The 25,126-nt window shown below is 33.5% G+C and overlaps 1 protein-coding gene across 1 annotated transcript in view; it reads right to left on the reverse strand.

The window, feature by feature from the left end:
* Positions 1-46: 46 nt before the first annotated feature.
* Positions 47-25,126, reverse strand: part of LOC114329590 (uncharacterized) — a 115,113-nt gene continuing 90,033 nt past the window's right edge. The window contains exons 4-5 of the mRNA XM_028278790.2: positions 20,377-20,591; positions 47-5,650 (exon numbers count right to left, since the gene is read on the reverse strand). Of these exons, the coding sequence (XP_028134591.2) occupies positions 5,379-5,650; positions 20,377-20,591 (487 nt within the window). The 3' untranslated portion in view covers positions 47-5,378. The remainder of the gene's footprint in view (positions 5,651-20,376; positions 20,592-25,126) is intronic.

The following is a 25,126-nucleotide window of genomic DNA, read 5'->3' on the forward strand; positions in this document are numbered from 1 at the left end:
TCAATACTAACGAAGAAAGTCATGTTTGAAAAGAAAAAAAACTACAGAAATATAAAAATATTTATTCGAGTCTACTGATCTATAAAAGAGATCATACATACAACCGCACTACAATATACAAAATAAATACACATGCGTTTTCAATTGCATACTATACCCGGTGTTTTACATTTTTCATACTTTCCCAAAATAAAGTAAGTGCTTCCAACACCTGGTATATCACAGTAAATATGCAATAGCTCACTAAACTAATCTAACACTTAAAGTAGAGTTACATCTGTGATGCGCTTTAAAAATTCCGTACGAAAACTTTTCGTTGAATATATATTTGTGTCTGTGTACGAAATTCTTAAAGATTGTTTATGATTCTATCACAAGGGGGAGTTGCTCGAGTTGGATTTATTCTTATATCACAAGAACGATTAATACCAACCGTAATGGGTGTCAAAACCATGGACATAACTAATACCCAGACTGTGCACGGAAACGTAAACCTGTTCCCCAAGTGCGACAGAGAAAAAAGATGCGAGCAGGTCTTGTATCTCTTTCTAATAGGCGGGGTTTATCTACCACGTGACCTTCCTACTAGCAAGCAATCTCCAAACATAAGGAAGGTAGCAACTTAAATGTTTGAAGTTGAGACACAGTATAAAGAGGGACAGTAAAACCACTTATCTGTCGGCACTTTGATCTCAAGAAGTAATACCGGCAGTACGCAATTGATAATTCACCAGTGGTGGATGCGGGTTTTCCCTGTTAAAACCGTACGTTTCTATGCGACTAGCAATGCGAGAGTGGGGCAAAAGCGACTAAGAACATTGCACGGTCGCCATGCGTGACTACAGATTTTACTTCCAATTTTTCGGAGAGTGGTTCTACTGTCCCTCTTTATACTGTGGTTGAGTGGTAGTGGTAGTGATGTGATATTGTTTCTGCTTTCGCAGTCTATGTATTATATTTATGTTACCTATATGATTAAAACGAAGTTAAACTAGGACTACACAATGGAGAAGAGATTACAACCACAATATAAGCAGCTATTTTGTTTGTTACCAAATACATTGGACCGAAATAAAGCTTTTTAATTATATGTGCCAAAAAGTCCCACTGAGAACAGTCAGAAGCAAGAGCTCTTATTACACAAGACAAAACAGAGGAACACATTGAATAATACAGAGCCATCAGCCATTTTGCAAATCGTAAACTTAGTGCGTGACATTTCTGTCGTTATCAATATAAACATTGTTTGTAATAAAATTGTATTCAAATTGTTATTTAAAAAATGGAAAACAGATAGGTTATGTACCTATAAGTCAGTTTATGCAAGTGGCCACCTATACATCGATTACTCTGACTCCAGAAGAAATCACCTCGGCAATATCATAAATTAAGCCTGGAAAGGCACTCGTTTACGATAAAATTCATCCAGAATTTTTCATTCACTGTGACAATATGCCAGGAAATAGTTGGCTGATTTGTAAAAAGATTTCTTAAAATCAGGAGATATCCCCGTCACTTAAGCCTCCATTGTAGCCATTTTAGAATAAGGACAGGCAATAAATGATCAGAGTCAAAACTACCGACCGATTGCACTCCTGAGCTGTGTCTATAAACGGTTGCAAAGCTTAATCTACAACAGAATTAGTAAAAACAGATTTGAATTAATACCCATTAGACCAGGAAGGATATGTTTTTAGGTGGATGTGAGAGGTGGCATTCGGATTTTTGCGGATAAAGTTAGGTGATAACTTCGTTAATAATAATTGACTTATGCTCCTTCTCAAATATGCCCGGAACATTAATAAAAAAAATAAAATATTTAAAAATTTCATAAATTTCGTTTTTTTTTCTACTTTCTTTGCTTATAACTTTAACTCTTCTTTTATTCCTTTTGGAACAAAGTCGTATGGGAATAAAACAAAGATAATTAAATTTTCTCTCAGATACGATTGGTTAAAAATGTCTTAATTTAACACCCTTGCTGCAAAATATCAATAAATATAAAATAAGGGGGCAAGACAAGCCTGTCCTTATTCAATGTTTTTCCATCACTTAGACTTAGGTTACACTCCTAATTCGCTTAGAAAATTTTTGTAATGTGCTAAAACGGTCCACCAAATTTCATTAAAATTTACTTACTAGAATTTTGCATAATAATTTTGCAATCTAAACTTTTTTTAAAAAATTAAAAATGTTTAAAATCTTGCACAACAAAAACTAGTACATACAAAGATTTGTCAATTTTTTTACATATAAAGAAGCACTCCACCTATCTAATGCACTTTACAGAATTGAAATCGGATTATTTAAGCAGCCTCAGCTATGTTTTAAAGTTATAAACAATTTTTTGGCTTATAAATAAATTACTGCTGTGTCCAGGAGGGGGTGCTACGGGCTCCTTTATTTAGATGGACTTACCCAAGTTTTTTTATATATTTTGACCCGTAGAACACGAATTCTTTTGGGTAACAGTTGATCCGGATGTCGATAAGATTGTTATAAACAAAGAAATTAAGGAATTACATAACATCGATTTTTCGCAAAATAAAACATTTTTTGTATTCTTTCTTGGATAATTCTAAGCAAAAAATGTTCTTACAAGTTTTTTCGTAGGATGCATAGTTTTCGAGATAAACGTGGTGGAACATTCAAAAAATCGGAAAATTGCAATTTTTGAACGAGAATAACTTTTGATTCAAAAATAAAATAGCAATTCTGCTGACAGCATTTGAAAGTTTAAGTCAAATTATACCGGTTTTAATTATTTGCATTGCTAAAAATTAATTTTTTTATTATTAAACAAAGCTATTTGTTTATAAGCCAAACAATTGTTTATAATTTTAAAACATTGCTGAGGCCCTTAAATAATCCGATTTTAATTCTGCAAAGTGTATTAGATAGGTAGCGCACCTCTTTATATGTAAAAAATTATCCAACTTCTAAATGGTCTACTTTTTGTTCAGAAAGATTTTAAAAAAATTGAACTTTTTTAAAAACATTTACATTGCAAATTTATTATGCAAAATCTATTAGGTCGATTGTAATGAAAGTTGGTAGACCATTTAAGTTATAAGAAGTTTCTAAGCGAATTACTAAGGTTTTAAGTGCCACCAAAGTGATGAACAAACATTGAATAACAAAAGGCGTATTTTGCCCCCTTATTTTGTATTTATTGCTATATTGCAGAAAAGGTAATAAGTACCTTAAGGCATTTTTGACCAGTCGTATATCATACAAAATTCAATTATCTTTATTTTATTTCTCTACGACTTTGTTCCAAAACGAACCGTTTTAAAGTTATAAGCAAAGAAAGCAGAAAAAAATCGATGTTTTTCGAAATTTTTAAATATTTTAATTTTTTTATTAATGTTCCGGGCATATTTGAGAAGGAGCATAAGTCAATTATTATTACTGAAGGTGTAACATAACTTTATCTGCAAAAAGGCTAATGCCACCTCTCACATCCAAAAATACACGTTTTTTTACAGATTAGTCCTGGTCTACATTGAGCAAGCAGTGTTCTAGCAACAATAGGTTCAAGCAGCAGGACCTAACTGCAGTTGTACAGATCAGATTCTATCCCTAACAACACACATTGAAGTAGGTTTTCAAAGAATGTTAAAAATATCCGTTGGTTTCATTGACTTATCAGCTACATACGATACCGTCTGGAGACAATGATGAATCTGCAAACTACTCCGTGTCAAAACAGAACTAAACTCATTGATTCATGCTCACTGACACCCTTTCAAGTCACAATGAGCAATTCTAATTGTCCAAATCTGTTTTGGCGCCCTTACTGTTTAATTTATACATAGTGGGCCTGTCTAGGACAACTTCACAGAAATTTGGCTACACTAACGCCTGGAGTCATAATTTAACATCAAAATATCTTGGAGTGACCTTTGACAGAACTTTGGGTTTTAAAGAACACCTACAAAGAACGGCACCAAAACTAAAGACGCGAAATAATATAATCCAAAAGCTACAGTGGCGCACCCAGAATTTTTTTCTGGAGGGGGTTGCCTTGGGCACCGAAATTTTTTTATATTGTTTGTGAAAGATAAGTTACATTTTCCTACTATTCTTTATATATTTATATGCCCTAGGAGGGGTTATTACCCCCAAAACCCCTCCCTGGGTGCGCCACTGAAAAGCTATGTGGCACCATATGGGGTACCTCAACCTCCGTACTCAGATCATCCGCTCTCGGACTTGTATACTTAGCAGCTGAATATTCAATTGAACCAAACGATGTGAATGATCTCCGCTATAATTAGAATAACAGCTAACCCATTCTGAGTCACATTCCACCGTCAAAACTAGAAGTCATTCTCGTCTCAAAGAGTGTAGAAAAACAAAGGGTAACCATTAACTACCTATCAACTATGACAAGCTTGATATCGAAATGAATAGACTGTGCTCCAGATTATTTCCATTGTCCTCATTCTCACCAACGCCTAGAGAACACAATTGGAGAGCGACCCACCACAGGAAGTAGACCAAATGGCATGTATCGATCAGAAACCGCCAGGCTTTGTACTGCGCAGTATATGGACAAAGTTGAACAAAATAAGAATAAGCAGCGGTAGATGTGCTGACAGCTTACACAGATGGGGAAATACACTCCTGAATGTGACTTTGGTGCGCAACGATAAACTGTCCGTCACATTGTTAAATAATGCCCCCGAAGGCGGTTCCCTGGATTTTTTCATGAGTTCTTGAATGTGACCGAAAATGATTGTATTGATACATTAGATATTTGTTTGTAATATTTCATTTAACCCATTCGCTGCCATTCGAAAAGGATGGAACGACACCTGATTGAAGTAACCACATCACGCGCTGGCGCGTGATAGGTAGTGAATGGGTTAACGTTTTCTGTTCTTTTTAATTATGTGTTCTATTTGCCATACGCTAAATAACAACAAAATAAATAGGCACTATATTATTGATTATTACCAAACTGTGTGATGTATGTACTATATTCTTCTCTGGATAGACCTAAGAGTAACGGGATAGCTAGGTACATACTGTTGATGCTACTGCCTAATACATTTAGCTCATTATTAACTAAAATATAATTTTTGAAGTGTAATATGTCAATTAATGCTTTATCAATTGTTACTGGTATTTTTGTTGGAGCAACATAATAAGTATTGTAGAGATTTACTCAGGGAGCTTTACCTAATACATAGTTTTAAAACCAACGATTAATTGATGATGTCAGTACGTATTTTTAACATATTCATCATTTTTAACACCATCTTTATTCGTTGATCTATTTGTTATTCTGCGAAGAGTATCTGTAGGTACAGCTTTATTCGTTTTGTAGTCACCAATGGAAATCTCAAAATCATCAAGTACCTCATCGGTAATTATAATATGTGACTGAAGGATCTTTCCGTATATTTATTCGAACCTTCAATGGCTACTTCAACATCCGTAACCGTACTGCAACTGCTCGTAGATATCTCAGAAGCGATGGAGACGTTGTCGAACTCTTCCGTGATCCTCTTGCTGGCTATCTTCAGAGCCAACGCCACGATTCCTATGACGCCTGCGATGACCAACATCGTTATCACGAAGACGGGGACGAAATTGTTTTTGTAGGATATGGGTTCTTTGAATTCTGCAGTCTCTTCTTTAACTGCAACAAAATAAAAGAAATCATAGAGTGCTTGGAATGATTTAAAACAAATTCCAACAAAAATTTTAACTGAAAAGAATTTGCAAGGTGTTTATGAACCTGTGGGTTGCAATTCATGAATCAAACACAATGAATCATATGGAGGCAGGTAGATTAATCTATACTTGCCTAAGGTAGGTAAAGTATCACACCTAGCACCCAAGTCATATAGACCAATAAAAGCCTTTTGTATTAAAAACGATAGAAAGGCTTCTGGATAGGTACATAATGAATCGGCAATATACATATTACCAATCTGGTAAATCTACGGACTCTCCGTTGGATAATCTAAATAGGCTTATCTCAAAGTCAATAGAGGTCAAAGAGATTGGAATTATATATATATATATATATATATATATATATATATATATATATATATATATATATATATATATATATATATATACAGGAGCCACTTATACCATCTAATGGTGTGTGGCTCTTTTTTTCGTAGCTCTTATCATTTTCAAGTTACATGGAGAAAAAAGAAGGAATTTAAGAAAATTTAAAAATGCGCCCTATAATTTGATCTTATTTTTTTCAAAAACCATTTATTATAAACCCGCCTAACTTTTTTAACATAGAAATAACACTATAATAAAATGTATTGTAGAAGTAAAAGGATGCATTTAAATATGGTGGATAAGGGTTTAAATATACTTCTCATTTTTTATTAAAATACATTATTCATCAATTTTTTTGCAGCATATCTCGCTTAGTTTAAATGTAATCGACATTTAATATCACTCATTTTAAATGTTTTTTGAAGTTATACTTCTTTAGGCACGAGGGTGAATTTTTACATTCCCTGGCGCATGCGCACACCGACAGTATGGTATTAAATGGTATTAGTCGGTCAAACGTTATACGGGATCTGATTGGGTGTTAAAATCATCTGTCAATAATTGTTCAATATGGAGATTATAGATAAACAAAAATGTTGTGTATATTAGTTTTTATTGTTGTGATGACAGAGAAGAAAGCAAGTTTATAATTGTAGTGATTTTTTAAATAGTTTTTAAAAGCGACAGGTAGGTAATAATTATTGTAAATGTTTCAGTATCCTAATAAAAAATTACATAGGTACCTACCTATTTGGAAAACTTAAAATGAACCTACCAAAATAGTATATTTGTAATGCTTTGATTTTACATAATTTGATTACCATTAAAATTTCTACCAATATTCACCTAATATATTGTTATTCCACAAAATATTCCTTTAATTCCACAAAAATCAAACTAATTTGATTAAATTCATATAAGTAATAAACAACTGTCAAAAAGTTTATGGTGAAAACGTTCAGTTGGTCTATATTCCCACATGACAGATACGTGAATTTGGTGCAGTGGGAAAGCGCTTGGATTTTCGATCGACGGGAAGTGGGTTCGAACCCCAATGCAAGTTCCTATTATTTTATTTTATTTTTATAAATATGATTAAGTATATTATATAATTTTTTTCAGAAAATACGTATTTAGTTAAAATTTTTGGCAACAATTATTGTTCAGAAATCATTTCTTTGTGGTATTTTTCAATGTGTTTGTGTGTTTTTTTTTCTTTTATTTTTTTAATTTTTGGTATTGTTTTAATAATTTTTTTTGGAAAGTAGTAAGTATTAAAATTAGTTTACTATTTAAATTAAATATAAATAAACTGTTTAAAGAATATTGATTTCGTTGAAATCATATAATAGAAGTATAACTTCTTACGTGCGTACAGAGTACACACATTCTTTTTTTAAAGCACTACAAAAGGTATTGGTAGCATTATACACCTAAAATCGACCGTTTCTCTGTTATTTCAAGTTGAATACACCGATTTGAGCATGCATCAAAAAAACAAACTCTTTTCACCTACCATATCTCTTTTTGTATTATAACTAGACAATTTATGAAGGAACCAACATCTTTGTTTTTTTATAAGCTACAACAATTAGTCTAGGCTAGGCGCCAAATAGAGGTCACCGTGTCCTTTTCAATTCTGATGGACAAACCCAACGGTTTCTTATGGATTTTTGGCTGCTGGTTACGAATTTCGAGGGTGGATTTCGATCCAACTGGTCAAAAAATTGTTATAAACAATTTAATTGTTTATAAGGCTCTGGCTCATAAACTAAAAGAGATAGAAAAGAATGTTTCAAATAAAATTTGTTCGCTGATAAAAAACGAAGAAAAAAGCGTTTACTAAACGTAAATCCAACAATTAGAACTCAAGATATTGTAAAATTAGTGTACAATGCAAATTGCAAAATAAATACTTTTCGAAGCTTTATCGATCCTATCTCGGCTTCTACGCATGCAAATGAGTCTTAGAAGGTCTCATTTTTAAGCTTTATTAATAGGCTTCCAAACAGAGTTTGCTAAATTACTTGATCTTTATTTGTTTTAAAGTTATACCCGTTTGAAGTTATAATTTTCTTAAAAAATTGTATATTAATTTGTTTATAAGGGTTTCAAGCAAATTTAAGCTATAAACATTTATACTTTAATTAACAATAATGATAGAATAACTCAAAAGGAACATTTTGAGCTTACGAAAATGTTTGTAAGTTTATTTTTGGCCAAGATATCGATATTTTAATAGTGCGCTCTGAGGCGCAAGATCGGCTCACCGCGTAAAGGTTCACGCGCTAACTTCTCGATGCAAATTATAATTTCTATGTATTAATACGTTATCTTCGTTTTTTATTTTTGAAGATCCTAAGAAAATTCTATCATATAATTCTTATAATTAAGTCATCATACTGTACCTCGTATTACCTTTCATTCTATTTACTTTGTCTTCTATTTTTTGTACTAATGAGAAAAAAAAACATTAAAAACTAATATTTCAGAAATAGAACTAAAAAGTAAGTTGATATTATTTATTAATACTATTTTTACAAACTTTTTGTTTCATGCATCTGAATCGAGATATACAGGAAATCTCAGCTTTTTGACGTCTGCATAAGTTCTTAGAGCAATTTTTACAGTTACATGGTGGTACTAAGTCTGTTCTTGTAGGCAGTAAAACTAAAACTTTCTGGGGTTTCAGAGTCTAATTATCTATATGATATAGATATAATCTATATCATATATATTATATCCAGTGGATAGTGGATATTATCCATATAAAGTGGATCTAGTTCTTTTGCAGCATCATCAAGGCACGTCAATTGTGTGTATGCCGCCACAACATAAATACTCGTTTTATATGCAATGATGATGGTGCAACATAACTCGATCCATTTTTATATGGATATCACATATTGGCTGTAATAATAATACTCAGGTATTTATTAAATATTATATTTAATAAAAGAAAGATTTACAATCTACGTTACATCTTATATGTTCTAACCTCCTAACTTCCGTCTAACTTCATTGTGCCAAGTCACGCCTCTTCTTCTTTACCATGGCCTATTACTACATCTCCCCTTTTTCTCTCTTTTTTTTTTACAAAACTTTAAACAAACAAAAAAAACTATGCTAATACAAAATACAATCAAAGTAAACTATACTAATATAAAATATAATCAGAATACTTGGCAGGCTGTATGATAGTACGTGATGGTCTCATGCTCACATCAGTATCACACTCTGAACTGCCAGAACTCTGAGCTTTACTGCAACTAGGTGTATCAATATTGTCATCACTTAAATTCCGAGTTTGCCTAATATCAGGATCAATTTTTGACTTACGCAAGTGATAGCTGTTTCTTCTTAAGATGTTTTTACCATTATCAATTAAATAAGACCTTGGAGCCTCATGTTTATTTACAATAACAGCTGGACTCCATTGATTATTGTCCTTGTACACCACATTTTCACCTTGCTTATATTCGGGCCTATTTCTTGTCTGCCTATCATAATATTCCTTATAAATATTATTTCTTTCTTCTAATTTTGACCTAACTTCTTTGATATTATCATTTTGCTTTTCAACAAATGGTAATTTAGTTTTAAGTTTTCTGCCAAATAAAAGTTGAGCTGGTGACCTCTTGAGATCAGTAATAGGAGTATTACGATAGTTCATTAGAGCAACCCACATGTCATCTGATTTTTTAATAATATGTTTAGATATCTGTACAAACCTCTCAGCTAAACCATTCGATCGAGGATAATGGGGGCTACTAGTTTGAAATTTAAACTCAAATTTATCTGCAAACTTTTTGCATTCGTATGATCCAAAAGGCATATTATCAGCTATAATTACATCTGGTATACCATGTGTTGCAAATATCTGCTTGAGTGCATTTATGACATCAGACGATTGTTTACCTCTTATAGGGATTATTTCTAGCCACTTCGTTAAATAATCAGCAACAACCAAATAAGCTTTGCCACCATGTTCCATAATATCAGCACCCAATTTTTGAAATGGCAATTCCGGGATGTCATGAGGTATTAATGGCTCTTTACTATTTGCATATCTATACTTTTCACAAATTTTGCAACTCTGTATCTCATTCGCAATATCCACACTCATCCCTGGCCAAAAATAAGATATCTTTTGCTCGATCTCTTGAACGATTTATACCAAAATGACCTTCATGTACAATTTGAAGCATCTCTTTTCGCAAAACTTTAGGTACAACAATTCTATCATTGAAAAATAAAAGATTATCATTAACAAACAACTCAGTTCTTAACTTGTGAAAAACTTTCATCTCTCCTTCATACTTTGTATTTTTCCACCCTCTCAGACAACACTCAATGACTTTACTCAGTACATTATCTTTTACTGTTTCTGCTTTAAACTGAATCTTTCTAGTATCACTCATTCTTAAATGCTTTTCTAATGAATGCACCATTTCATTCATATCGGCATCATTCTCCGCACTTTCATCACTTACGTTTCTAGACAAATAATCAGCAATATGTAAATATTTACCAGGTACATACTGAATTTGTATATTATACCTCAGTAGCTTCAGTTTTAGCCGTTGCAACCTAGGAGAACTAATTTGACTTATTTGCTTACTCATGATACTTACATTAGGTTTGTGATCTGTTATGAATTTTACAGAGCGACCATAAATATAATTGTGAAATTTTTGACATGCAAATACTACAGCTAATAACTCTTTCTCTATAACAGCATAATTTTCCTCAGTACCTGTTAAACCTCTAGAAGCATAAGCAACAGGCCTTCCATCTTGCATTAGACAACATCCCAAACCAAACTGGGACGCATCTGTTTGAATTACAATATCTTTACTAGAATCAAAATTCTTTAGAGATATATTTTTAGCAAGTTCCTGTTTTATCATTTCCAGTGCTTTACTGTGAACTCCAAGCCACTGAAAAATAACATTCTTTTTCAGTAACTGATACAGTGGGCTTGCGATCTCACCCAATTTTGGAACAAATTTTCGTACATAATTTACCACACCCAGCAGTTTTTGAAGCTCTTTCTTGTTTGACGGATTTTTTAGCTCATTTATAGCCCTCAATCTTTCATTATCTATTTTCATACCATCTTCGCTAAAAATGTGTCCCATATACTTCACTGTCAGTTGTCTAAACTGAAATTTTGATTTCTTAAACTTTACACCCTTTTCCCTAGCTCTATCAAACACTTTTTTAAGTGTTTTGTCATGCTCCTCCATGGAATCAGATGCAATTAATAGATCATCAAAATATATAATAACATTTTCAATGTCACCAAAATTTTTACAATTTAATTTTTGAAAATATTCTGGGGCCAGATTTAGACCGAATGGTAACCTAAGAAATTTGTAACACCCAAATGGAGTTGCAAATGTTGTTAAGGAACTAGATTTTTCATCTAATTTAACTTGATAAAAGCCATCTTTAAAATCTAATACTGAAAAATATTTTTTTCCTGACAGTTTCGAACTTATTTCCTCTAAACTAGGAATTTCAAAATATTCCCTAACAATACATTTATTAAGCTCTTGAGGGTCTAGACACAGACGCAGTGAACCATCTGGCTTCTCAATTATAACTATATTATTAACCCATTCACATGCTTCTGTTACTTTGGATATAATAGTTCTACTTTCTAATTCACTTAATTTCTCTTTTAGCTTATTTTTTATGGTAAATGGTACTCTTCTAGCTGGTCTAGCTACTGGAATACTATCATTTTTTAATTGTATTTTACAAAAACCTGTGAATGTGCCCATTTCCTCAAATACATCTTTATATTCTAGTAATACTTGTTCCTTATTAGTATGTTCCTCATCAACATTCACACTCTGTGTTTCTTTAATTAAGTCAAAAGAATAACATGTTTTTAAACCCAAAATTGGCTGGACTTTTAAATCTACAACTACAAATTCTAAATTATAATTCCTATCTAACCTCTTACAATTTAGAGTAATTTTCCCTAAAGGTTTCAAACGTGTACCTCCATAAGCTTCTAACATAGTATTACACTTTTCAATTGTGTACTTACTGTTTCTGAATAAGACATTTAAGATATCCCTAGGTAATATATTTACTTCTGATCCAGTGTCCATCTTGAACTCAATGTCTTTGTTGTTTATGTTGACCACTTCGACCCATTGATTACGATTTCTACTGTTGATTGCTCCAACTCCTTTCACTGTATGCACAGATATGTCATCATCTGTTGAACAGCCATCAATGTTCTCGTCATGTCTTCTAATTTCTTTAACTTTTTTAACATTCTGCCTTTTATTATCTTTGCTGATTGGACAATTCAGCAAAACAGGCATTACTAAAGTGATTTACTCCACCACATTTAAAGCAATTTTTTCCAAACGCTGGGCACTGGGCAGCTACATGTTTGCGTTTGCAATTTTTACACAAAAATTTTAACTCACTTTGTGTATTTCCACTTTCTTGTCTATTTTTTACTGCATTTACTTCCAAACTTTCATTGTTTCTTACAGATTCCAACTGCCTTTTTGTTATTTCAGAGTTTCTGCATATCACTATTGCTGTTTCAAGCGTTAACTTTTGAGCATTTAATAATTTTTCTTGAACTGATAGATCATTTGTTCCTAAAACTAACCTATCTGTCAATATGCTGTCTTCCTGTGTATCATATTCACAGCTTTGTATCAACTTTTTTAAATCACTAAGATAACTATCAAAAGGTTCATCTGCAGCTTGAATTCTTCTATTAAATACAAAACGTTCATATGTTTTATTTCTTCTGGAAGCCCAATACTTCTTAAATTCTGATATGACACTATCAAATTTATTAGGTTCTGGTATTTTGAGAATGTTATATATATCAACTCCTTCCGGTCCAATCATATTTAAAAACAAAGCAATTTTTATTCTATCGGCTTTGTCATCTTTCTCAGTTGCAATAAGATACATTTCAAAATTTTGGTAAAACCGTCTAAAATTTTCATGAAGGTTTCCCTCGAATTTCATGGCTTCTGGCACTTTTCCTTCCATTCTGGATAACTGTACTTTTGGCTCTTATACTGACTGCGCCATGTAATAATAATACTCAGGTATTTATTAAATATTATATTTAATAAAAGAAAGATTTACAATCTACGTTACATCTTATATGTTCTAACCTCCTAACTTCCGTCTAACTTCATTGTGCCAAGTCACGCCTCTTCTTCTTTACCATGGCCTATTACTACAGGCTCATTTGCATGCGTAGAAGCCGAGTTACGATCGATAAAGCGTCGAAAAATACTTGACTGCTTGACATAGTGCGCCATTAAAATATCGATATCTTGACCAAAAATAAACATACGAACATTTTCTTAAGCTCAAATTATTCCTTTTGAGTTCTTCTATCATTATTGTTAATTAAAGTATAAATGTTTACAGCTCAAATTTGCTTGAAACCCTTATAAACAAATAAATGTACAATTTTTTTAAAGAAAATTATAACTTCAAACGGGTATAACTTTAAAACAAATGAAGATAAAGTAATTTAACAAACTTTGTTTGGAAGTCTATTAATGAAGCTTTAAAATGAGACCTTCTCAGGCTCATTTGCATGCGTACAAGCCGAGTTACGATCGATAAAGCTTCGAAAAATACTTATTTTGCCATTTTCATTGTGCACTAATTTTACAATATCTTGAGTTATAATTGCTGGATTTAAGTTTAGTAAACGTTTTTTTCTTCGTCATTTATTAACGAACAAATTTTATTTGAAACATTCTTTTTTATCTCTTTTAGTTTATGAGCCAGAGCCTTATAAACAATTAAATTGTTTATAACAATTTTTTGACCACTCGGATCGAAATCCACCCTCGAAATTCGTAATTAGCAGCCAAAAATCCATAAGAAACCGTTGAGTTTGTCCATCAGAATTGAAAAGGACACGGTGACCCCTCTGGCGCCTAGACTAAATGTTTTATATAGCTTTTTAGTTAGATGCCTAGTTTTCAAGGTATTCGCAAAATACCGTTCGAAAAGGTGTTATGTTTCAATTAAAATGGCCAATTTTCAACCACGAATCACTCAAAAAGTATTGAGTTTTCAAAAAAAATTATAGAACAGTTTTTGCTTAAAATTAGGTTCTCTAGCCATTTCCGTAGTTATTTTAACCAAAAAATTTTCCACACCCGAGAAGGGATGAGAACCGCCCCCCAAGATAAAAGCACACATCGGCATAGGGTAGACTTTGAATTGGGAGAGAAGTAGAGGCTATTCCCAAAATTTCATTAAAATCCATGCAGTAGGATAGAATTCGGAGGTAATATCCTCTTCTTGCTCTCATTGACTGGCGTAGGTAGGTACAGTGCCGGCGCTAGAGTATAAGGTGCCCGCCCGCAAAACTAGCACAGCCCCCCCCCCGCACACACATTCTTAGGGGCGCCCATATAAAAATTTTTAGAGTGGGGCCAGACGTGAAGATGTTGCACATTACAGTTTGTATATTTTGGATGACAATATAAGTTTAAAGCACCCGAAAAGCTAGGGGGTGGCACGGCCTCCCTGACAGCGTGCCTGCATGGGGGTCCATGCAGATACTCGTACAACCCCAGCCTTGGGGACGTTATGTGTGTTTTAATGAAACAGTGAGACCCACATTTCCGAAGATCAAACCGGTCACTGACCTACCTAACTGACCGCCCATAACCTGGAGTGGTATCTATCTGACTTTGACCCCCAAGCTATAACACCACCCCACCCCATCGCAGTACGTAACGAATGAGGAGGCTTTGTACTGAAGGTTTCCTTGGATGCCCTGGGTAATGGGACATCTTCTGTATTACTTTATGTGGTTAAACCACCTGATTTTAGGGGTAGCTAGAAGAGCTTCTCTCCATATTAATGACTTGATTTTGGACTTGTGTCCTAAAAATGTGTGTTCCAGGCAGCGAGGCATCGACTTAGTCGGTGTTCTCCTATCCGCAAATGTCCCCGGTAAATAAAGTTCTTTTACAGTTTTATTGGATCCATGATCTGACAGATTAACTTCATTTTAATTATTTAACAAACAAAACTAACAAACACTGATTAGGGTATTATGACGAATTTAAACCACATTTAAAAAAAATGAATTTTTCTATTTTAGTATTTTGCATAACACCAGCAGAAAAAAAGCTCATTCTGGCGCCCCCAAACAGGGACGCCCGCCTGCAGTGCATCCCTTGCAGGCCCGTTATCGCCGGCCCTGGGTAGGTATTACGATTTTTTTGATAGCTCTGTCGGGCATTGAATTTATTTATATTTTCGTATCAAGTTATATAAACAAGTTTTATTTATTTTCGTTTTGAGCTGCAAAGATTATAAACTGTGTATAATTCACACGATTTGCGTGGCTCTGTTGCGGGACGACGCTATTTGACGTTCCAGTTATGCTGCTACCTAAGTAATTGCACACCACTATTAGTTCATGAATCAGATCTTGCTCTTGATAACGCAACCTATCGACTAATGCTCCTAAATTAAGAGTTTAAATACCGTAATTTCTTTAGGAGTATAATAATTTGTAGTAGATTATTATCCAGTAGCATCTGCCGCTAGCTCCGTTCCACTAACCAATGGAAATATGTCGGATCGCTTGATGAGAAATAATTAACACTATTATTAGTATTATTTTTAATAAACAGAGGTAAATTACGGGGTTACCGGGGCAAATTTATTGAAGGTATAGCGGCATGCATCCTGTTGTCTGCTCTTCGTGTCGTAAATAAGCTTCTGAACGAAGTGTAACTAATCAAAAATATATAAATAGTCCATCCGGGATGTTATCTGACCTTGCATGGTGAGCTACAACTAGATCTACAACTGACCAGCTATTCACAGTGAAACAAGTTCCAAACCAATCGTGGGAATACGACTTTGACGTCCTCAACAGATTCATAGATTTCAAACCGGCCTACGACTCAATAAATAGACACAAGTTATATCAAATATTGCAAATATCAAATATTACAGGGACAGTGTGACAAATGAATGGAGGAACAGATACAACAATGAATTAGAGACTCTCTTCAGGCGGGGAAACATCGTGAGATACATAAAAGCCAATAGGCTAAGATGGGCAGGCCACGTGGTATAGAGTGATGACGACAGACTGATTATCAATGTGTTTTGGGAAAGACCAGACGGTAGAAAATCGGTAGGACGGCATAAAAAAAGGTGAAAAGGTGCAGTCAGAGAACACCTGGAGAAGATGGAAGTGAGTGGAGTGAAAAAACGGTAAAGCACCAGGATCTGGGGATCTCAGCCGAGTTGATAAAAAACGGAACTCCAAGACTTTACGAGCCCATAAGAAAACTATTACAAATATTCACCGACAACAAAGAAGTTCCACAAGAATGGAAATTATCGTATATGTCAGAAATATACAAAATAGGAGATCGAAAACAACTACAGGGGTATTTCCGTGACACCAACAATCAGCAAAATATACGGAAATATTTTAAAAAAACCGAATAAAAGACGAATACAAGGAAATTGAGGAAGAAGAACAAGCAGGATTTAGAGCCGGAAGATCTACAATTGACCATCTATTTGCAATCACACAGGTCATGGAAAATAAAACAGTCAATAAAGATTCATTTCGTGTATATTGATATGTAAAAGGCATACAATAATGTGCCTTTGTTAGAGTTATGGGAGGCAATGGAGAATACAAATATAAACATAGAAATCATAAAAATAATTAAAAACTTTTATGATAACACGACCACGAATTATAAAAAAGGAAACAAACTCACGGAGGAGGTTCTGACAAATAAAGGGCTTAAACAAGGATGCTGCCTCTCTTCAACTCTTTCTAAAATATATTTGGAATAATCTCTGAAAAATTGAAAACAGAAATGCAAGAACATGGGACTCCCATTCATACACTACAATATACTCTTTGTTTCGCAGATGACCAAATACTAAAGCACAAGACTACGATGATATCTGTTACATGACAAGAAAGCTAATAGAGGAATACAGGAAATGGGGAATAGAGATCAACATAGGAAAAACCAAATATATGAATATCGGTGGAACGCAGCAGGACTTGATACTAGAAGGAGGAGAAACAATCAGTAAATGTAACGAATATAGATACCTGGGTATGAAAATCACGAATGATGGAACACTGGACGGAGCCATTAAAGAACGAAATATTCAGGGCGGGAACTCTGGAACAAGCAGATAAACAATAAAAACAAGAAAAAGATCTATAACGCCTTAGTGAAAAGCATCATAACATACAACTGCGAAGTATGGCCTGTGAAGGAAAAATCAAAACAAATGTTAGAGGTCACGAAAATGGATTTCTAGAGAAGAGCTGCAGGAAGATCAAGAAGAGAACATACCACCAACGAACGGATACGAGAAATAATGAAGGTCACACATACAATAAATGACGGAATCAACGAAATACAACTAAGATGGTTTGATCATTTACAAAGAATGCATGAGGACAGAATCCCAAAACAAGTACAAAACTGGAAACCACAAGGTAGGAGAAGAAGAAGAGGTAGACTGAGGAAAAGTTGGCAGGCAAGAATAAACAAAGCCATGGATGAAAGAGGTCAGCAAGTAGATAAAGGTGCGGACAGAGAGGAATGGCACACGAGTATCGGAAGACGGAGAACGTTGTAAACCGGTAGTATACATACATACATACAGTAGAACGTCGATAATCCGGACGTCAAAAATCCGGACCGTCAATAATCCGGATTTATATTTGGGCAAACATTTCTGATTCTTTTAAAATGAATTAAGAACTTAGCTGCGAAAAACGAACCTCTATCGCAGTTCAAAAAGCTTTTACACATTTTTTAAAAGTTCAAATAGTGTCTGATGTTTTACTGTGCACATGTTGCTATAAATAAATTACAATACAGTGTTTGAACCTAAAAAACTGTTTTGATTAATTTCACCTCTATTCTACATTCACAATCAAGATGCAGTAGAAGTAAACAAACCGAGACACGTTAACTGTTACAAGGAGTACTCATGAATCATGATTTACAATGTATAAAATTTGTAAATCATCATAATGTGATTTACAATGTATGTATTGTTGTGATCTTACTTTTGAAATCTAATGGTGTTCTCAGATGTAATTTACCTTAATTAATTAATCAATAATTATCTCATTAATCAAACAGATCAAATACCAATATAGTGTCAATCTCAGGGCTAAATTATAATATCAATTACTTATTTTCGTGGCTTCAAAGTATTTCTCAGTGGATTCCTAATCGGGATAGATAAAAGAGAGTAAAATAATACACACATACGGATTTCAATTAGAAATTATAAAAAACGTTTATTTTATCTAAATGGCAATATCTGCTTAATATTTCTTATATCTTATCTTTCTATCTTTATTTAATACAACAGTTACAAAAATGGGAATCTTATTTCTTTTGTCTCCAAATTTATTTTATTTATAATGAACTATTATGTTGATGAGCTATTATGCTGATGTGCTGTTATGAACTATTGAGGTTTGATGAAATTTTTATAGTGATTGTGTAGCTCAATTTTCAATGTGTTATTTAATACACAAAACATACATTCATGTCATAACAAAATAGACTGACCTTTACTGATGATTTGACAATGTCTTCACACAAAACACGTTTCCTATTGGCTTGGATTGCGATCCAAAGACTCGTCCCAGTCTTCCAGTAATGCCTCTGCTCCTTTGAAAACTAAGCCTCGTACAGCCCTCGTTCCTGCCTTCTCCTGATGCCGTGTTCTACCTTTTTCAAACACTTCCACTAAACCGGGATACTCTAGACTCAAGGAGTTATATACTATCTCGACTCGGTCTATCACTCGTTCCACGATATCTTACTTTTTATTTTTTTAAAGACAAAACTAACCAACACGGCGTTTCACTTTTTTGTCACTCTTCTCGAAGACTGGACTTCGCCTCCCGATCCCTCAAAACATTCTGACTCTCATTGCTCATTCATTCTCCTACTTCCAAAATACCCCTTCCAGCATTCAAAAATCAATCAATCCAAAGCAACTTTCAATTATCCGTATTTACCAACACAAACTTTCCTTTTTCTAAATATCTTAATGGATTTCAAGAAAAAATTCCCCATTTCAATTTTACTTTCCACATTAACCCTCTTTACAAATTTAATAACCTATTATCTTATTTGCTAGAATATGAATTATCGGTGGTTATTCACACCTTTCCACGAACACTTTCTTTTTAAACATCACTCTAATTGTTTACTTGAGTCGTATTGTTCCTGGGGTTCGTAAACACTTCTCCGAAACACTTTCTTAAAAACTACCTATACATAATTTGTTTTATACAGGGTGTTCCAAATTTACATGCCCGCGGTCGAGAAAAACGAAAACCTTTATTTTTATTTGAATTTTAAATATAACTATAGACTTTTATTTCTTATGTCAAATAGGAATATAACAGTATATACATTTTAAATCATGATTCAGGAGTGCCCCTTGTAGCAGTTAACGTGTCTCGGTTTGTTTACTTCTACTGCATCTTGAGTGTGAATGTAGTAGCAGACACTTTACTGTATATGAGAAAATATAAACTGTTAAAATGTTTGTTGTACTTAAATGTGTATACTGGTCTTTTTTAAGGTAATTTCGATAATCCGGATAAATTGATAATCCGGATGGGGTCCGGTCCCAATGAATCAGGTTTATTGACGTTCTACTGTATATAGTAATAGTAATATACGTAATCTATAGAATTTGTCTAACAAACAAATATTTTAAAAAAACTCTAACATGAAGTAAAACCATTTCTATGTAATAGGTATATTTAATAAAATTTTAAAAATCCCAATGAATTGAATAAAATAGGTTCATTCAGAACGTTTTCGGACCTATTAGTCCATCATCAGTGAATCTAAAATAGAATAAGTAATCCCACTACTAAAATTGAAAAGATTGAAAAGAAATTTTGAAAGTTAAAAAATTTTGTGGTTATGATTAGTTACTCATATATACTTGCTAACTAGCCCCAGAACCAAACAATGGTTGTACTTATAATTCAATCTACATTATAGTATTGTGAAATTGGAAAGGCTAAACGCCGATGTTAAAAGAATACCTCCGGGAACGTGGTGAAACTCTAAACGAGAACCCTAAACAACCATCTTGGGCCAACGAAGTCTGCCAAGTGCCAAATATTTTTAAATCGGATAATCCCTGCGTAGTGTTCCGCCATTGTTTATTTCCTGCTGTACATATATCGCGATAAAGGAACTAAAATACCACCACATCGTACCAAGTACCAAATCGGGTAAATTTTCATTCAAGAGCAAATCTTACCTAACGCTTCTGGTTTTTGCATCACTCGACCGGTCCTCGATCTTCTTCCTAAAGTGTTGTCTCCTTCTTCGTACTGGGCCTCGACGTGCGCCTGCCCCCGTGCTCCGCCGCCCCCCGTTTGCTGCTGGTGGTGGTATGACGAGACGGCGTTCGGAAGGTTGATGCCTGCCCGCACCGTCAACGTTTCTGGTTGGTAGGAGCACAGAACCAAGAACCTGTGAAAATGCAGATGAGTTAACGAGGATAAAAGGAAACCGAAATGTATATCTACACGTATTAAAATTAACGCACATAAATAATAATATAGAATATAGGGTGTCCCAAAAGTAGCGGAACGGTCGAATATTTCGCGAAATGAACATCGGATCGAAAAACTAATTAACTAACGAAAAGATCTATCGAATGACACCCATTCCATCCCCTGGAGGTGAGGTGGGGATAACTTTAAAATCTTAAATGGAAATCACCAGTTTTTATTGCAGATTTGGATTCCTTAAGTTAAAGTATTAAGCAACTTTTATTCGAGGCATTTTTTGAATTATGGATAGATGGCGCTATAATCGAAAAAAATGATTTATAGTGATAACATGAGTAAATATAGAAATGGTCTAATATCTCGAGAAATACACTTCCAAATGAAAAACGAAAAAATACGTGTAATATTTTTCAAGAACCTATCGCATGACACCAAACACGACTCCTCACTCCATACCCTAGAGGTGGGGTGGGGGGTAACTCTAAAATCTTAAATAGGAACCCCGTTTTTTATTACAGTTTCGGATTTCTTATGAAAAAATAAGTAACATTTAGTCGTAACATTTTTTAGAATTGTTGATAGAATGCGCTAATAAATAGTATTTTTCCGATATGACCCACTCCTCCCCACCCTCAAAATTGTCTGCCCATCTTTCTAGTATCTGGTCCTGATCACTAATAATCTCTTTCCTTTCTGTTCTGGTCAACTTTCTTGTATAAACTTTTCGCGTTTCCATTTGTTTGTTATAGGTTCTGTATCTCTAGTTATTTCAGTTGGTTTTCTACAGGGTGTTTGGTAGGTCGATAGAAATTTTTTAAGGGATAATAGGGGACGCCATTTGCAACATTTTTTGCTAATAATGTATCGCTCAAACTGTTAAGGTTTCCGAAATAAATTTAAATTTGTCAATATTCGACAACCGTCTATTTCACGTTTAAAAATTATCTAGGCGTACTACCTTCCTGTTTTACGAATGGAATAAAAATGTAAACCTACAACACTGACTCTTCGCATACAATTTCCATCAGCTATCGTCATTCTCCGAACGCATAACAAACAAAAAAAAATCTATCTGCGCTATGCTAACAAACAATCTATCTGCTATGAAGTGGTTTATTTTGGTTTATAAACATGGTTATTGTATGCGTATGAAAGGTGCGTTTTACTGTTTTGACATCCGAATTGTGTTTTGAGTTGCATTAACAACGAAGGGTTTTTGCACTCTGAGCAAGTAATACGTAAGGCATTTTGTATGTCAGGGAAGTATCTCGCTTAGATAATTATTTTTAAAAATAAAATAGACGAGCAGCCTTATTTTCGAATATTGACAAATTTAACTTTGTTTCGGAAACCTTAACAGTTTGAGCGATACATTATTAGCAAAAAATGTTGCAAATGGCGTCCCCTATTATCCCTTAAAAAATTTCCATCGACCTACCAAACACCCTGCATATGCTCATTCTTCTTTCTTTCAGTATTCGTTTTTCGTCTCGTCTCAGCTGTCTATACTTTTCCTCTACTTGTCTTGTTGTTCATCCTTGGATCCTTGTATATGCTGTAACCCTGTACAGTCCTTTAGCTTACCTTCCAGATTTTCTTCAAATTTCTTAGCTTTCACAGAGGTTTTGAACACCTCTACGTTAAACTTTTCTACCCTTTAACTCCTCTGACTTTCTTTGCATTGGGGATCTCTAACTGTTTGTTTGGACTAGGTAGTGGTCAGAGCCATCGAAACACATTTATAACCAAAGACCGGATAGATTGAAGAGAAGAGGCAGGCTTAAAGCACAATTTAAGGACCAGGTGCAGGGGGAAGGCAACTTTTTAGTGTTAATAGTACGAAATTGGAAAACCAAGGCGAAGGAGAGGAAGCAATAAGCAATCCTAGAACAGGCCAAGACCCACTATGGGTTGTAAAGCCAAAGGTTAGATCCCTGTCTTCTCAAGAATTTTTTTTTCATTTTTTGAAGTTATACTTCTTTAGGCAAGAGGGTGAATTTTTATATTCCCTGGCGCATGCGCACACCGACGGTATGGTATTAGCATTGTATTAGTCGCTCAAAAGTTATACGGGATCTCATTGGGTGTTAAAATCATCTGTCAATAATTGTTGGAGATTATGGATAAATAAATGCTGTCTATATTAGTTTTTATTGTTGTGATGGCAGAAAAAAAAAGTTTATAATTGTAGTGACTTTTTAAATAGTTTTTAAAAGCGACAGGTACGTAATAATTGTAAATGTTTCAGTATCCTAATAAAAAATTACATAGGTACCTACCTATTTGAAAAATTTAAAATGAACCTACCAAAATAGCATGTATGTATTGCTTTGATTTACATAATTTGATTACCATCAAAATTTCTGTCAATATTCACCTAATATATTGTTTTCTTACTCTATGTTTTGTTGTACATATTTTAATATTTCAATATTCTACAAAAATCAAAATAATTTGGTTAAATTCAGAACTGTCAAAAGTTTAAACCGTTTAGTTCGTCGATCTTCCCACATGATTCAGGTGTCTCCGTGGGTAAAAGTGTAAGATGAATGAATTCCAATACTAGCTGCGCAAACATAAGCGGGTTCGAACCCCAATAGAAGTTTTTATTTTTTTGTTTTTTTTATACATTTTATGATTCTAAGTATATTTATTATATAATTTTTTTCCGACAATTATTGTTCAGAAATCATTTGTGGCATTTTTCAATGTGTTTTGTGTGTGTTTTATTCTTTTATTTTTTTAATTTTTGGTACTGTTTTAATAAAATTTTTTGAAAAGTAGTAAGTATTAAATTTAGTTTAATATTTAAATTAAATATAAATAAACTGTTTAAAGTATATTAATTTCGTTGAAATCATATAATAGAAGTATAACTTCTTACGTTCGTACAAAGTACACACACATTCTTTTTTTACTGAGTTAATGAGCCTCTTTTCAGTCATTTTGCTTTATTCGCATTACAGATATAATACAGAGTATTACATTACAGTATTACATTACAGATATAATATAGAGTAATCTTCTCCATAGATCATTGTCATTCATCATTTAGAAATTTAATTTACACACTCCAGTTCTGGGCTAATACAGCTCTGTAGAATAAAATAAAATAATCAAGATAATGCTCATATGTTTACCACTCATGCGAAGCGTTGCATCTTGAACGTTTCTCACCGCGTTCTCATGCTGAAGATTAATTGCATATTTATAACACTTGTTTGTTTCCATTACTTTTTAATTTAAAAATAATACGTTGCATCCATCACTGCTCAAGCCCAAGCTAACAGAACATAGTGCATGCTGTATCGTCGCCCCCGTTAGGTATATTATTCCGATTCGTTTTTTTTTTGCACAAACTTACTCAAAAAGAGGTCCTTATAACATATCCACAGGGTGCCGGGCGGTGCCGTGGTCGAAAAATTGTTTAAACAATTTTTTTAAACAAATTCAAACAATCAATTTTTTCACTTCGGAATATTTTTTTGATTCTTTGGGTCACTTTGAGCAAAAAAGGTTTCTTGTGATTTTTCTCTTAACTTAATAGTTGTCGAGTTATATGTGATTTAAAATAAAAAAAAACGCGAAAATGGTCATTTTCAAGACTTAATAGCTCGGTTAAAAATTATTATGAAAGTCTCTACTCTCATACTAAATCATACTCTCATACTTAATCAAAGTTTAAAGTCCCCTACATGATCCTGAAGAAAGTGTCATTAATTTATTACGAAGCTGTTATTTTTATTTAATAACAATGAGCGCTAAGAGCGTATTGAGACAGTCGTTAATGCGAGTGCGAGTAAGATTCACCATTGGACTGCCGGAATGGCGCATCTCTTTCGCACTCAAAATTGACGGCCGCCTAATACGCGTTTAGCGCTCATTGTTAATAATTAAAAATAATAGCTTAGTAATAAAATAATGACAAAAATTTCTTCAGATCTTGTAGGGAGAGCTTTAAACTTTGATTTGGTCACTTTCTAACTTTCATAGTAATAATTTTTAACCGAGTTATTAAACCTCGAAAATGACCATTTTCGCGTTTTTCAAATTTTGAATAGCGTATAACTCGACAACAATAATTAATCTTATATATAAAAATCAATTGCTGTTCGTGTGTCTCGCTAAAACTCGGGAATGGCTGGACCGATTTGGCTAATTTTGATGTTGAATTATTTGTAGAAGTTCAGGGAAGGTTTATACGGTTTTATATAGTCATTTTAGTAGCCAGTCCGAAATACAATATCTTAAGCCGTAGAAATATTCTGAGAACAGAAGAAGAACGAGGAACACATCGAAGAAAAGTGCAACTTTAAACGGCAAGCAGGAGAAATTGCTGAGCACACGAAAAGAACAAGCAGCAAATTATAAAATTTTATTTAATTTTAATTAATTTTGTTTAATTTTATTTAATTTACTTTATTTTATTTTATTTTGTATTTGATTCCTTTTATTTATTTTATTTAATTTTATTATTTTTTTATTTATTTATTA

Source organism: Diabrotica virgifera, chromosome 1 (genome assembly GCF_917563875.1).
Source record: "Diabrotica virgifera virgifera chromosome 1, PGI_DIABVI_V3a".
Classification (NCBI taxonomy): domain Eukaryota; kingdom Metazoa; phylum Arthropoda; class Insecta; order Coleoptera; family Chrysomelidae; genus Diabrotica; species Diabrotica virgifera.